This window comes from Anolis sagrei, chromosome 1 (genome assembly GCF_037176765.1).
Source record: "Anolis sagrei isolate rAnoSag1 chromosome 1, rAnoSag1.mat, whole genome shotgun sequence".
NCBI lineage: Eukaryota > Metazoa > Chordata > Lepidosauria > Squamata > Dactyloidae > Anolis > Anolis sagrei.
In genome coordinates, this window is record NC_090021.1 from 16346211 (window position 1) to 16358673 (window position 12463).

Consider the following 12463-nt stretch of genomic DNA (forward strand, 5'->3'; position numbering starts at 1 on the left):
AGACCTCATGGGCCGTCCAGTCCAACCCCCTGCCAAAAACAGGAAAATTGCATTCAAAGCATCCCCAAGAGATGGCCATCCACCCTCTGTTTAAAAGTTTCCAAAGAAGGAGCCTCCACCATACTCCGGGGCAGAGAGTTCCACTGCTAAACAGCTCTCACAGTCAGGAAGTTCGTCCTAATGTTCAGATGGAATCTCCTTTTTTGTAGTTCGAAGCCATTTGCGAAGAACCCTAGAATCATAGAATCAAAGAGTTGGAAGAGACCTCATGGGCCATCCAGTCCAACCCCATTCTGCCAAGAAGCAGGAATATTGCATTCAAATCACCCCTGACATATGGCCATCCAGCCTCTGTTTAAAAGCCTCCAAAGAAGGAGCCTCCACCACACTCCGGGGCAGAGGGTTCCACTGCTGAACGGCTCTCACAGTCAGGAAGTTCTTCCTCGTGTTCAGATGGAATCTCCTTTCTTGTAGTTTGAAGCCATTGTTCCGCGTCCTGGTCTCCAAGGAAGCAGAAAACAAGCTTGCTCCCTCCTCCCTGGGGCTTCCTCTCACATATTTATACATGGCTATCATATCTCCTCTCAGCCTTCTCTTCTTCAGGCTAAACATGCCCAGCTCCTTAAGCCGCTCCTCATAGGGCTTGTTCTCCAGACCCTTGATCATTTTAGTCGCTCTCCTCTGGACACATTCCAGCTTGTCAATATCTCTCTTGAATTGTGGTGCCCAGAATTGGACACAATATTCCAGGTGTGGTCTAACCAAAGCGGAATAGAGGGGTAGCATGACTTCCCTAGATCTTATCTTTAGCAGCCAGAATGTGGGCCTAGCAAAGCCTGTCGGCCTGGACAGTTAGAATGTGGGCCTAGTGAAGCCCTGGCGGCCATCTTAGGAATAGGGGACGGAGCCTAACATTCAAATAGAGGAAAAAAAGTGTACTTTTTGAATTTGAGGCTTGAGTTTTGGCAGTTGGGATTTGTCAGTTGGGAGTTAGGTAGTCGGTTGGTGTTCACAGTTGGATAGTACCAGATAGGAGAACTGGATTAATCTTTTGTAGTATTCAAGGGCTAGAGGAATTAGCCAGGAATACTGACAGTGGGAACAGGACCTTGCTTATGGTCTGTTTCTTTTATTCCTGAGGAAGGCTAGGCCAAGGTTGTTTGGCTAGATTCCAGAAAGCGGGAATTTGGTTTGGAATTATCATCAGAGATTAGTTTCCTGAGATAATCTCCTGTTTTGTTAACTCTAGATTTGAACCCAGTACCCATCTAAGAATTGTACATCAAACGTAACCAAAAGCTTTTGTGCCATTAACTTACAGAAACCATTACGCATTTGTACCAGAAGAGTTTAAGCCTTTTAAAAAAAACATTTTATTATAGTTAACACATTACAACAGCATGTGTGTGAACATCATTGGTATTTAAACCCTCTGATGAAAATAAACACCATAATAGCACAGAATGGTGTTACTAAGTATCCTCTCCACACATATAACTCAGCCTGAATACTAAGCAATAAGGTGGCAGCGTACCCCAATTGAAGAAACAGTTACAAAACCTCTCAGTTCAGACGTCATTCAAATATAGCTATACACAGTTATAGCTTTCCCTGTCTGATAAATGCAAAATTATTTAAAATCTTCTCTGCTATTTGGCCTTCCTCTCCTGATAAACATTATACCATTGTATTATTAACAGTTTTTATATTCTCCGCCCTTTTCACCCGCAGGGGACTCAGGGCAGATATATGTTGTAAGTCTAGTGCCATAGACTTACAATATATATAGACAAACACAGAGGCAATTTAACATTTCAGCTTCATGAGGATATGCTCGAATTCTGGCCACCAGGAGAGCTATCGCTTCATGGTCCACTTGTGACACCGAGTCTTTGATTGAGTATTTCCTCATTCTTTCGCCCACTGCTGGAGATTTTTATGGTGTTGTAAATTAGTTAAATTAGCCTTCTTGCATAAGCAGTACCTAAATTTCCTACTTGACAAATGCAACTATCTTTCAGGCTGCAAAGGTCAACAGCAAGCTAGACAATTGGTCGGGAGCTTACTCAGACCTGGGCTAGCTTCGAACTCATGACATTTCGGTCAGTGGTGATTTAATGCAGCTGACTCCTAGCCAACCGCACCACAGCCCGGTCTTAAAATTAAAAATAAATAAACCCACTTGTGGGTGGGAAGAAAATATAATTGTCTGTCTACATTTGGGGGTCTGACTTTCACAGATTTGGTTTAAAATGTTCTCTCTAGGAATCTCTAGATCTTCCAATACAACTTTATGGAAAACTTCCATCAGAATCTTAATATTCTTCTCTAGCATTTGTGAATGTTTCTCAAAGAATCTCTAGATCCTGTTGCTGTTGTTGTTTTTGTTATTATTATTATTATTATTATTATTATTACCATTATTATTATTATTATTATTATTATTATTATTATGTCCCTAACACTTGTGAAAGTGGATGGCCTGCTGTATATCTCGTGTGACGAGACCAAGCATGGGCAAACTTCGGCCCTCCAGGTCGACTTCATCTCTCACAATTCCTTGCAGCCAGTAGGAATTCCTAATCGGCTGTTAGGAATTGTGAGAGTTGAAGTTCAAAACACCTGGAGGACCAAAGTTTGCCCGTGCTTGGTCTAGTCACACGAGATATATGAAAGATCCAGTAATCAACTACTGTCTTCAGATTACTAGAGTTGGGTCTAACTAGCAAGTTCTCATTACCAAGAATGGAAATGGTATTTGTGTGCCCCGTCTATCCTGGAAAACACTTGTGTTCTTTCTTCTGTACTAGGTTCAATGAACTATTTTCCCGGGGACAGTATGAAGCCGCAGCAATATACGCAGCAAACTGTCCAAGAAGAATGCTCTGCAATGAAGAAACCATGGAGAAATTTAGGGGTACGGTGAACTTCAGATATATTTTGTCTCCGTTAAGTCTTGAAAATCTGAATTTGTTTATTTTCAAGCTTTATTAGCTACCATTTAGTGTACATAAAGTCAGTGTGCAAGCCTTTACAATCACAAAATTCAACATAGTTACAGAATTTGGTACTCCTGATTCATTTTCAGTAGTATATTACAATTTTATTATTTTAATTGTTAATTGACTTATTTTTGAGACTCATTGACACTTCTTGTGACTTTAAATTGTAATAATTTTATTAACTGGGAATTTAAAAAACCCTAAATTATTTTAATTATAAAAATTATAACAGTTTCATTATTTTAATCAGTATTGCACATCTCTCTTAACACATAGGTCTTAATGGACTCACTATTTAATACATGTATTCTAATACTGTATATTTTAAGTTCTAAGATGCCATTAACTGTAAGACACACACTAGTTTCAGCACCACCAACAGATATATATACACACACACACACACACACACACATACATATATATATACATATATATATACACACACACCAACTCAAGAATTCTATGAATCTATGTTTCTATGAAATTACAGTTTTTGTAAATATTCAAAAGCATTCAACCTGCTGATGCCTCAATGTAATTTTATTGATATCTATTTTTATTTTGAAACTAGCTGTACCCGCCACGCATTGCTGTGGCCAACCTTCCCTCCCTCTTTCTCTCCTCCTTTCCCTCCTTCCTTCGCTTCCTCTTTCCTTCCTTCCTTCCCTTTTTTCTTTCCTTCTCTCCTTCCTTCCTTCTCTACCTCTTTCCTTCCCCCTTTTTCTTTTCATCCCTCTTTTTCTCCTTTCTTCCTTCTCTACATCTTTCCTTCCTTCTCTACATCTTTCCTTCCTTCTCTACCTCTTTTCTTCCTTCCTTCCTTCCTTCGCTTTTTGCTTCTATCCATACATCTGTCTTTCCTTCTTTCCTTCCCTCCTTCCCTTTTTCTCTTTCTTCCTTTTCTACCTCTTTCCTTTCTTTCCTTTTTTCTTACCTTCACTTCCTTCCTTCTCTACCTCTTTCTTTCCTTCCCCCCTTTTTCTTTTCATCCCTATTTTTCTCCTTTCTCCTTTCTCTACCTCTTTCCTTCCTTCCTTCATTCTTTGCTTCCATGCTTCCTTCTCTCCTTCTTTCCTTCCTTCCTTCCTTTCTCTCCTTTCCTCCCTCTTCCTGCCGTTTTTTCCTGTTTCGTCATTTAGCTTTTCGTCATTTAGCTTTTTGGGGTTTTTAAGTCCTTTCCACTTTTTTTTGGGGGGGGGGGGGTTATAAGTGATGGTCACTCATTGGCCTGATAGGTGTATTGTGTCCAAATTTCATGTCAATTCGTCCAGTGATTTTTGAGTTATGTTAATCCCACAAACGAACATTACATTTTTATTTATATAGATTTACTGCTGCATTTCCCATCCTTGGCTTATGCTTGAGTCGATACGTTTTCCCAGTTTTTTTGTAATAAAATTAAGTCCCTCGGCTTAGATTCGGGTCAGCTTATACACAAGTATATATGGTACTTATGTCAAGGATATGAATCATGCAGCCCTCCATATGATGTTGGGCTGCAACTCCCACCACTCCTCATAGTTGGATAGGCTTGCCAAACTTGCTTGAAGTTAAACCCACTGATTTCTCCCTTTAGCTGTTGGCCGTGTGAAGGGGAAGACCCTTCCTCTGCTCATGTACTGCGAAGCTCTCATAAACGCCAGCATCGCTTCTAAGAACCCTCTTCCTGCAGACTTGACAACAGAAGTCATCAAATGTGCTTTGGCTGAGAAACGGTTGGATTTGGTGATGCACTGGTTGACCATGCACAAGTAAGTGGCAAGTGGGAACACTGGGAGAGGAGCTACGTAACTCACTGATACAGCACGTGCTTGGCATATAAAATATTCAACTTTTAATCCCTGCCAATCTCTGTTCAAAAGAATCAGTTGGCCAATGATAATAAAGGCTCTGGGAAGCAGTTGGAGGTCTCTCCTTTTCAGGGGGAGGAAATAGAGCATTTTTATTTAAGAGAGACAATGCAGATATAGCAGCTGACTCCGTTCTTTTTCTGGCTTTCCTCTCCTTTTTGTTTTTTGTACCAGATATCACAAATGATGTTGACTTCTGGACATTCTTGGACTTCAACTCCCATCAACCATGCTTTAACATGGATGTTGATTAATTAGGATGGAAGTCTAGTCCAGCGTCCTTTAGGGAACCATATGTTTCCTGTCCCTGTCTTAGACTGTATTTTTATTCACATGCTAGGAATCTTTATCATTGCTATTACTTTTCAATTTGAATTTATTTATTTATTTCGTGTCAGGAGTGACTTGAGAAACTGTAAGTCGTTTCTGGTGTGAGAGAATTGACCGTCTGCAAGGACATTGCACAGGGGACATCCGGATGTTTTGATGTTTTACCATCCTTGTGGGAGGCTTCTCTCATGTCCCCACATGGGGAGCTGGAGCTGACAGAGGGAGCTCATCCACCGCGCTCTCCCCAGATTTGAACCTGCGACCTGTCAGTCTTCAGTCCTGCTGGCACAAGGGTTTAACCCATTGCACCACAAGGGCTCCATAACTTTGAAATTATTTGTGTTGTTGTCTTGCAATTCTGACTAATAACCATGCTATCACAGCAATGTATTGTGAAGATTTTCGAAAGCCATTTGATATTCTTCTTCTGTGAGATTGGAAGAACATGCCTTTTCCGAAGTCATCCAGTGGGTTTCCATTACCAACCAGGGATTCGAACCTTAGTTTCCCAAAGCTCCTAGTCCATCATTGAAGCTCCTACACCACACTGGCTCTCTGCTGGTCTTCATAGTGTTCCAAAATACGGTAACCTCTTTTGTTTCCTGCAGGCTGGAATTATCTGAGGCGGCCGGCGATGCAATTTACGATTATGCAGACGTGGATAAGCATAACACATCCCAGTACTTTGCTTTGGCTCAAATTGCCTACAGCGCGTGCAAGGTACACAAGAAAGCAGTCCTATGCTTGTGCAGACAGGGACAGATCTTTGGAGCCATGGATTACCTTCATCAGTTCCATCGCTTGCCCACAGGTACATTCCAAAGCCATAAGATATGTGTATAGGTCTAAAAGCCCAGAAAATTCCATTGGTATGAGTGCTGGTACGGCTGTACCAGGAGCTCCAACTTCCTTTTCTTTCTTTGAGTATTTGCATGTATTCCAAGGTTCCATGCATTTTGCAATAAGGTGGTTTCCCTTGCTCTGCAATTATAGGGCCAATGACCCGTCAATCATCGTTGGTTTTTTTTAGTTCCGTTCCTTTCCCCAGGGTTCAGGAAGGAAAAGGGAGCCATTTCAGCTCAGTCTTACAGTTGAAAGCTTAGCTACAGGACGTGAATCAGCTCCACCCTTAGAGAAGCTTAGTTCCTTACAAAATTCTGGGGAAAACAGTTCCAAAGGATTCCAGCTGGACAATCTACAAAGCCTTGACTGGTAGGTCTACTCAGGACCCAAGAAGCAGTTTGGAGCCGGGAGTAGAGCCCACACCAGCAAATTTTAGAAAGTAGATCGCCCAAGGAGCGGTTAAAAAGAGTTTTCCTCTTAAAGAAAAGAAACAGTTCACGAAGCCCGTTGCCTGTCCCTTGTGGACAAGATTAAGAAAGCCACCAGTTGATTCAAAGCCTTGAAGTATTTGTTTGACCTGTTGAAGATCTGAGAAGTATTTGATTGTTTTGTTGAAGACCTAAGCAATAATAAAGGACTTTGTTAAACTTTTCAAGCTTTTAAAGACTCTGTATAGGAAAATCCTTAGGGCCTCTCAACCGAGGCACCCTGGCTTCCTGCTGGGCACAAAGAGCACGTCCTGTTCAAAAGCCAATTGCTATAGGCCTAGCGCGTGACAGCACAGTATGTTTGTGATTTTTCTAACATCTATAGTGAGTTGGTCTTCTGCCACCAGGGTTTTAGAGTCCTCCTTACATCATGGGCTAGGGTTAATAGCTACCCAGGGTTTAAGTAAGGGATTACTTGTATTCGTGACATTTACACTCCCAGCATCGATACAAGGATGGGAGATGATATGAAGGCTGTGTGTGATGGGGTAAATTTTGTCAGAAATATTAAAAATTAACTAGGTATTTTTAATTACAAAAATGTGAGTCAAGCATTGAAAGGGTTAAATGGATGCAATGACTCAGCGAAAGCTACAGTTCTATATAAGCAGGTAGGCCTGCAGCTTAGTAGACATCAGTCTGAGGTAAATCTCAGTGGGAGAAAGGTCTCAGTCTGAGAGGAGGCCTCACAGTGTGAGGTAAACCTTAGTCTATGAGAAGGCCGAGTGTGAGAAGGCCTGGGGTGAGAAGCTTCAGGTTGTAAAGTCTCATGTGTAAAGCTCCAGTATAAAGGCTGCTGTGTGTAAAAAGCTACTGTGTGAAGCTCCAATACAAGTTCATAGTGAGAGGAGGCTCTGTGAGAGTGAAGCTGTTTGTCACCATGTGGAAGAAGATCAGCATGGAAGCAAAGAAGGAAGAATAAAGAACTTTTTTGTGTTATGAAAACCTTGTTATTGTAAATAGTGCAACTATATTATTTTACTACAAAGAAAAGCCTCCTATGGGAGAGATAACATTGGTCTGTGTGTGGAAGAAGCCCAGCATGGAAGCAAAGAATGAAGTATAAAGAACTTTTTTGTATTATGAAAACCTTGTTATTGTAAATAGTGCAAGTATATTATTTTACTACAAAGAAACGCCTCCTATGGAAGAGATAACATTGGTCTGTGTGTGGAAGAAGCCCAGCATGGAAGCAAAGAAGGAAGTATAAATGACTTTATTTGTGTGGTGGAAACCTTGTTATTGTAGATAGTGCAACTATATTATTTTACTACAAAGAAAAGCCTCCTATGGAAGAGATAACATTGGTCTGTGTGTGGAAGAAGCCCAGCATGGAAACAAAGAAGGAAGTATAAAGGACTTTATTTGTGCTGTGGGAACCTTGTTATTCTAAATAGTGCAACTATATTATTTTACTACAAAGAAAAGCTTCCTATGGAAGAGATAACATTGGTCTGTGTGTGGAAGAAGCCCAGCATGGAAGCAAAGAAGGAAATATAAAGGATTTTATTTGTGTTGTGGAAACCTTGTTATTGTAAATAGTGCAACTATATTATTTTACTACAAAGAAAAGCCTCCTATGGAAGAGATAACATTGGTCTGTCTGTGGAAGAAGCCCAGCATGGAAGCAAAGAGGGAAGTATAAAGGGCTTTATTTGTGTGGTGGAAACCTTGTAAATAGTGCAACTAAATTATTTTACCACCAGGAAAAATCTCCTATGGAAGAGGTAACATTAGTTTGTGTGTTTTTGTACTTTTTGTCACTCTGGGCTATTAGTGCTGGATCATGCTCCTGCTAATAAGTTACTTTGCTGAACATTTATGGGGAGAGTCTTTTGTTAATAAGCCCACTCGCCCAACAAATTTCACTCTATTGCTAACCTGTTTGCATGGTTGGGATAGATCACGCTTCTGTGTTTCAGTTTGCTGTGTATGTGCCTGCATGATATAACCTTGGGAGTCTATCCTCCATAAGCCTTGCCGGAGGGGTGCATCTCAGCTCAGCGGTTACCCGTTTAGCCAACCATAGGAATTGGGTTACTGGGTAGAATTAGTTGATTAGGGCCCGCTTTTCCATTTGCTGTGAGAGAATGCTGAAACTCATTAACAAAAGGGTTGGAACGCTTCCCTGCTGTGTACCATCTGCTACCTCTTTTACCACCCATAAAGTGTATCTCATGGCAGTTAAAGCCTGGCAGTATTAGGTACCCCATACTGTCTTGGCGAAGCTTTAAACTGCACCCAGTTCTGGAATAGAACCACATCCTTTGCTGCTTGGTTTCAGAGGACTATATCTTCCTGCTGAAGCATTGTCCTGGGGCAGAACTCATCAGCTGCCTGACTCAAGAGTGGAGAGGGAAGCCGGCCCTCATGTCCCTTGGGGAGACGATCCTCTCGCTTATCCACACAGAGTACAGCATCTACTGCATACAGTTGTTGGAGGAGATTACCAAGGACGGCAAAGGTGAGTATAGCTGTGCAAGGCCCCTGTGAATGCATGGGTAGATGCGGGAAATGCCATCGAGGCAGCGTATTTGGATTTCAGTAAGGACCTCAACAAATTCCCCCATAACCTTCTGGCAAACAAACTAGTCAAATGTGGACTAAGCAAAACTTACTTACTTAGGCTATTCCTCATTGGCTGAGTAGGATAGTCTTCCAGGATCAGAATTCTTGTGAGTCTGTAGGGGACTGTGGAGCCCTATTCTTGATCTGCATCTTCTTCCGCAGTGAGGGCATCGGTTTCCAGGTGGAAGGCGGTCCCATTCGGGGTTGGCTTGACGTGCCTTTCTCTTGGCACGTTTCTCTCTTTCGCCCTCCATTCATGCCTCTTCAAATTCTACAGCACTGCTGGTCACAGCTGACCTCCAGCTGGAGCACTCAAGGGCTAGGACTTCTCAGTTCTCAGTGTCTATGCCACAGTTTTTAAGGTTGGCTTTGAGCTCATCTTTAAATCTCTTTTCCTGCCCACCTACATTCCATTTTCTGTTTTGAGTTCGGAGTAGAGTAACTGCATTGGGAGATGGTGGTCGGGCATCCGGACAACGTGGCCAGTCCAGCGGAGTTGATAGTGAAGGACCATCACTTCAATGCTGGTGGTCTTTGCTTCTTCCAGCACGTTGACGTTTGTCCACCTGTCTTCCCAAGAGATTTGCAGGATTTTCCGGAGGCAGCGCTGATGGAATCGTTCCAGGAGTTGCATGTGACATCTGTAGGCAGTCCACGTTTTGCAGGCATATAGTAGAGTTGGGAGGACAATAGCTTTATAAACAAGCACCTTGGTATCCCTACGTATCCTTAGGGATAAGCAAAACTATGGTTAGGTGGATCTGTAATTGGTTGAGGGCGATTCTCCCCAGTGTTTCCTCTTCATCCTGGAAAGAAGTGACGAGTGTAGTGCCACAAGCAGGGATCCATCCTGGGCCTGGTTCTGTTCAACATCTTTATCAATGACTTATATGAAGGATTAGAAGGCATGATCAAGTTTGCAGACAACCCCAAATTGGGAGGGATAGCCAATACCCCAGAAGACAGGATCAGAATTCGAAACGATCTTAACAGATTAGAGAGATGATTAGCCAAAACTAACAAAATGAAGTTCAACAGGGACAAATGCAAGATGCTCCGCTTAGGCAGAAAAGATACCACTTATCTTATGAGTTAGGGACTGCCATACTATTGGGAAATAGAACTGGTTGAAAAGGAGAACCCAGAGTTTAGTTTTTTGGCTTGCAAATACATTTTGTCTGCTGAAAATAAAATAAAAAATAACACATTTCAGTGTGCTGTAGTAAGGTAAGGTTTTTCCCTGTCATTAAGTCCAGCCATAGAATCATAGAATCAAAGAGTTGGAAGAGACCTCATGGGTCATCCAGTCCAACCTCCTACCACACAGGAATATATAATCAAAGCATTCCTGCAGATGGCCAGTCAGCCTGTTAAAGGCCTTCAGAGAAGGAGTTGCCACCACATTCTGATGTTGAATATTCCACTGTTGAATAGCACTGTCATAGAATCATAGAATCAAAGAGTTGTTCAACGCCCTGCCAAGAAGCAAGAATATTGCATTCAAATCACCCCTGACAGATGGCCATCCAGCCTCTGTTTAAAAGCTTCCAAAGAAGGAGCCTCCACCACACTCCGGGGCAGAGAGTTCCACTGCTGAATGGCTCTCGCAGTCAGGAAGTTCTTCCTCATGTTCAGATGGAATCTCCTTTCTTGTAGTTTGAAGCCATTGTTTCACGTCCTAGTCTCCATGGAAGCAGAAAACAAGCTTGCTCCCCCCTCCTCCCTGTGGCTTCCTCTCACATATTTATACATGGCTATCATATCTCCTCTCAGCCTTCTCTTCTTCAGGCTAAACATGCCCAGCTCCTTAAGCCGCTCCTCATAGGGCTTGTTCTCCAGACCCTTGATCAATTTAGTCGCCTTCCTCTGGACACATTCCAGCTTGTCAATATCTCTCTTGAATTGTGGTGCCCAGAATTGGACACAATCCGTGTCCGACTCCGGGGGTGGGTGCTCATCTCCATTTCTAAGCCAAAGAGCCGGCGTTGTCCATAGACACCTCCAAGTTCATGTGGCCAGCATGACTTCTTGTTGGAGCAGTACCTATCGATCTACTCAACATTTGCATGTTTTCGAACTGCTAAGTTGGCAGAAGCTGGGGCTAACAGCGGGAGCTCACGCCGCTCCCCACGTTCGAACCTGCGACCTTTTGATCAGCAAGTTCAGCCGCTCAGTGGTTTAATCCACTGCAGGGCAGTATGTTGAATAGAGTTGTGTATGGCTACAGTAACATTAATTTAGGATCCCTTTGAAATATTGATTGCATATGGATCATGACCAAGTAAAAAGACAATGCAGCATTTTTTTTCCTTTTTACTTACAGACGTGTTAGCTCAAATGATTGTAACAGACCGAGTCTGCACCGTGGAGGAATGGAATGAGATTGCTGAAATGTGCCTTGAGAACAAGAAGGAAAAATTATTCAATATTATAATCTCCATCCTCGCCGACGTGGAAGGAGTGGTGAAAATTCCCGCTGACGATACAGATGATGCCAAGTTAATGGAGCACGTTTTCTTGTAATTCCCCAGCAAAGCACAAGGTGCCGCCCTTTGCCCTGGAAGCAACTTCAACCTATGACTGGTCCTTTCATTGAAAGAAATTAACATGTTTAATAAGTGTGTGCGTGCTGTTATATGACAGTAATTTCCATCCATGCATTATGTAGCCATTATTACACTTAAAGCCCTGAACTAATTAAGCATTAATATTTGGTTACAAATATAAAAGAGCTGTTTTTGTTTACAATCTTACTAAAACACCCTTTATTTTCATTTTGCTTTAAATACTTTGTGTTTTTTTAAATGCTTCCTATTGGCCCAGTATTTCCTTTCTCTAAAAATAAAAGCTTTCCTGTTTCATTGATTGCCAGGTTAAGACTGTTCCAAGCCCTGAGATCTGATTATTATTATTTTTTGTCGTGTCAGGAGTGACTTGAGAAACTGCAAGTCGCTTCTGGTGCGAGAGAATTGGCTGTCTGCAAGGACATTGCCCAGGGGACGCCCGGATGATTTGATGTTTTTTATCATCCTTGTGGGAGGGTTCTCTCATGTCCCCGCATAAGGAGCTGGAGCTGATAGAGGGAGCTCACCCGCCTCTCCCCAGATTCGATCCCGCGACCTGTCGGTCTTCAGTCCTGCCAGCACAGGGGTTTAACCCACTGCGCCACTGGGGGCTCTGATCTGATGACCAGATCTGAGATGTCATGATGTTACAAGGGGCAGGCCCCGGAGATGTCTTTAAGCATGATAATATTGAGTTGTACATGGTATATCCTCCATATTAAAATATTTATGCACATACTTTTCAAGGCAGCGCTCTTATCTTGAGAGTCTTCCCCTTTGCCCTGAGAAACAGCAAAGGTCAGGGCAAGTTAGAG

At 42.3% G+C, this 12463-nt stretch overlaps 1 protein-coding gene across 1 annotated transcript in view; it reads left to right on the forward strand.

Annotated features, from left to right (window-relative positions):
• Positions 1-11945, forward strand: part of CLHC1 (clathrin heavy chain linker domain containing 1) — a 28305-nt gene extending 16360 nt beyond the window's left edge. Inside the window, exons 8-12 of the mRNA XM_060754573.2 lie at positions 2811-2917; positions 4582-4756; positions 5794-5996; positions 8801-8980; positions 11408-11945. Coding sequence (XP_060610556.2) covers positions 2811-2917; positions 4582-4756; positions 5794-5996; positions 8801-8980; positions 11408-11607 — 865 coding nt within the window. The 3' untranslated portion in view covers positions 11608-11945. The remainder of the gene's footprint in view (positions 1-2810; positions 2918-4581; positions 4757-5793; positions 5997-8800; positions 8981-11407) is intronic.
• Positions 11946-12463: the final 518 nt, after the last annotated feature.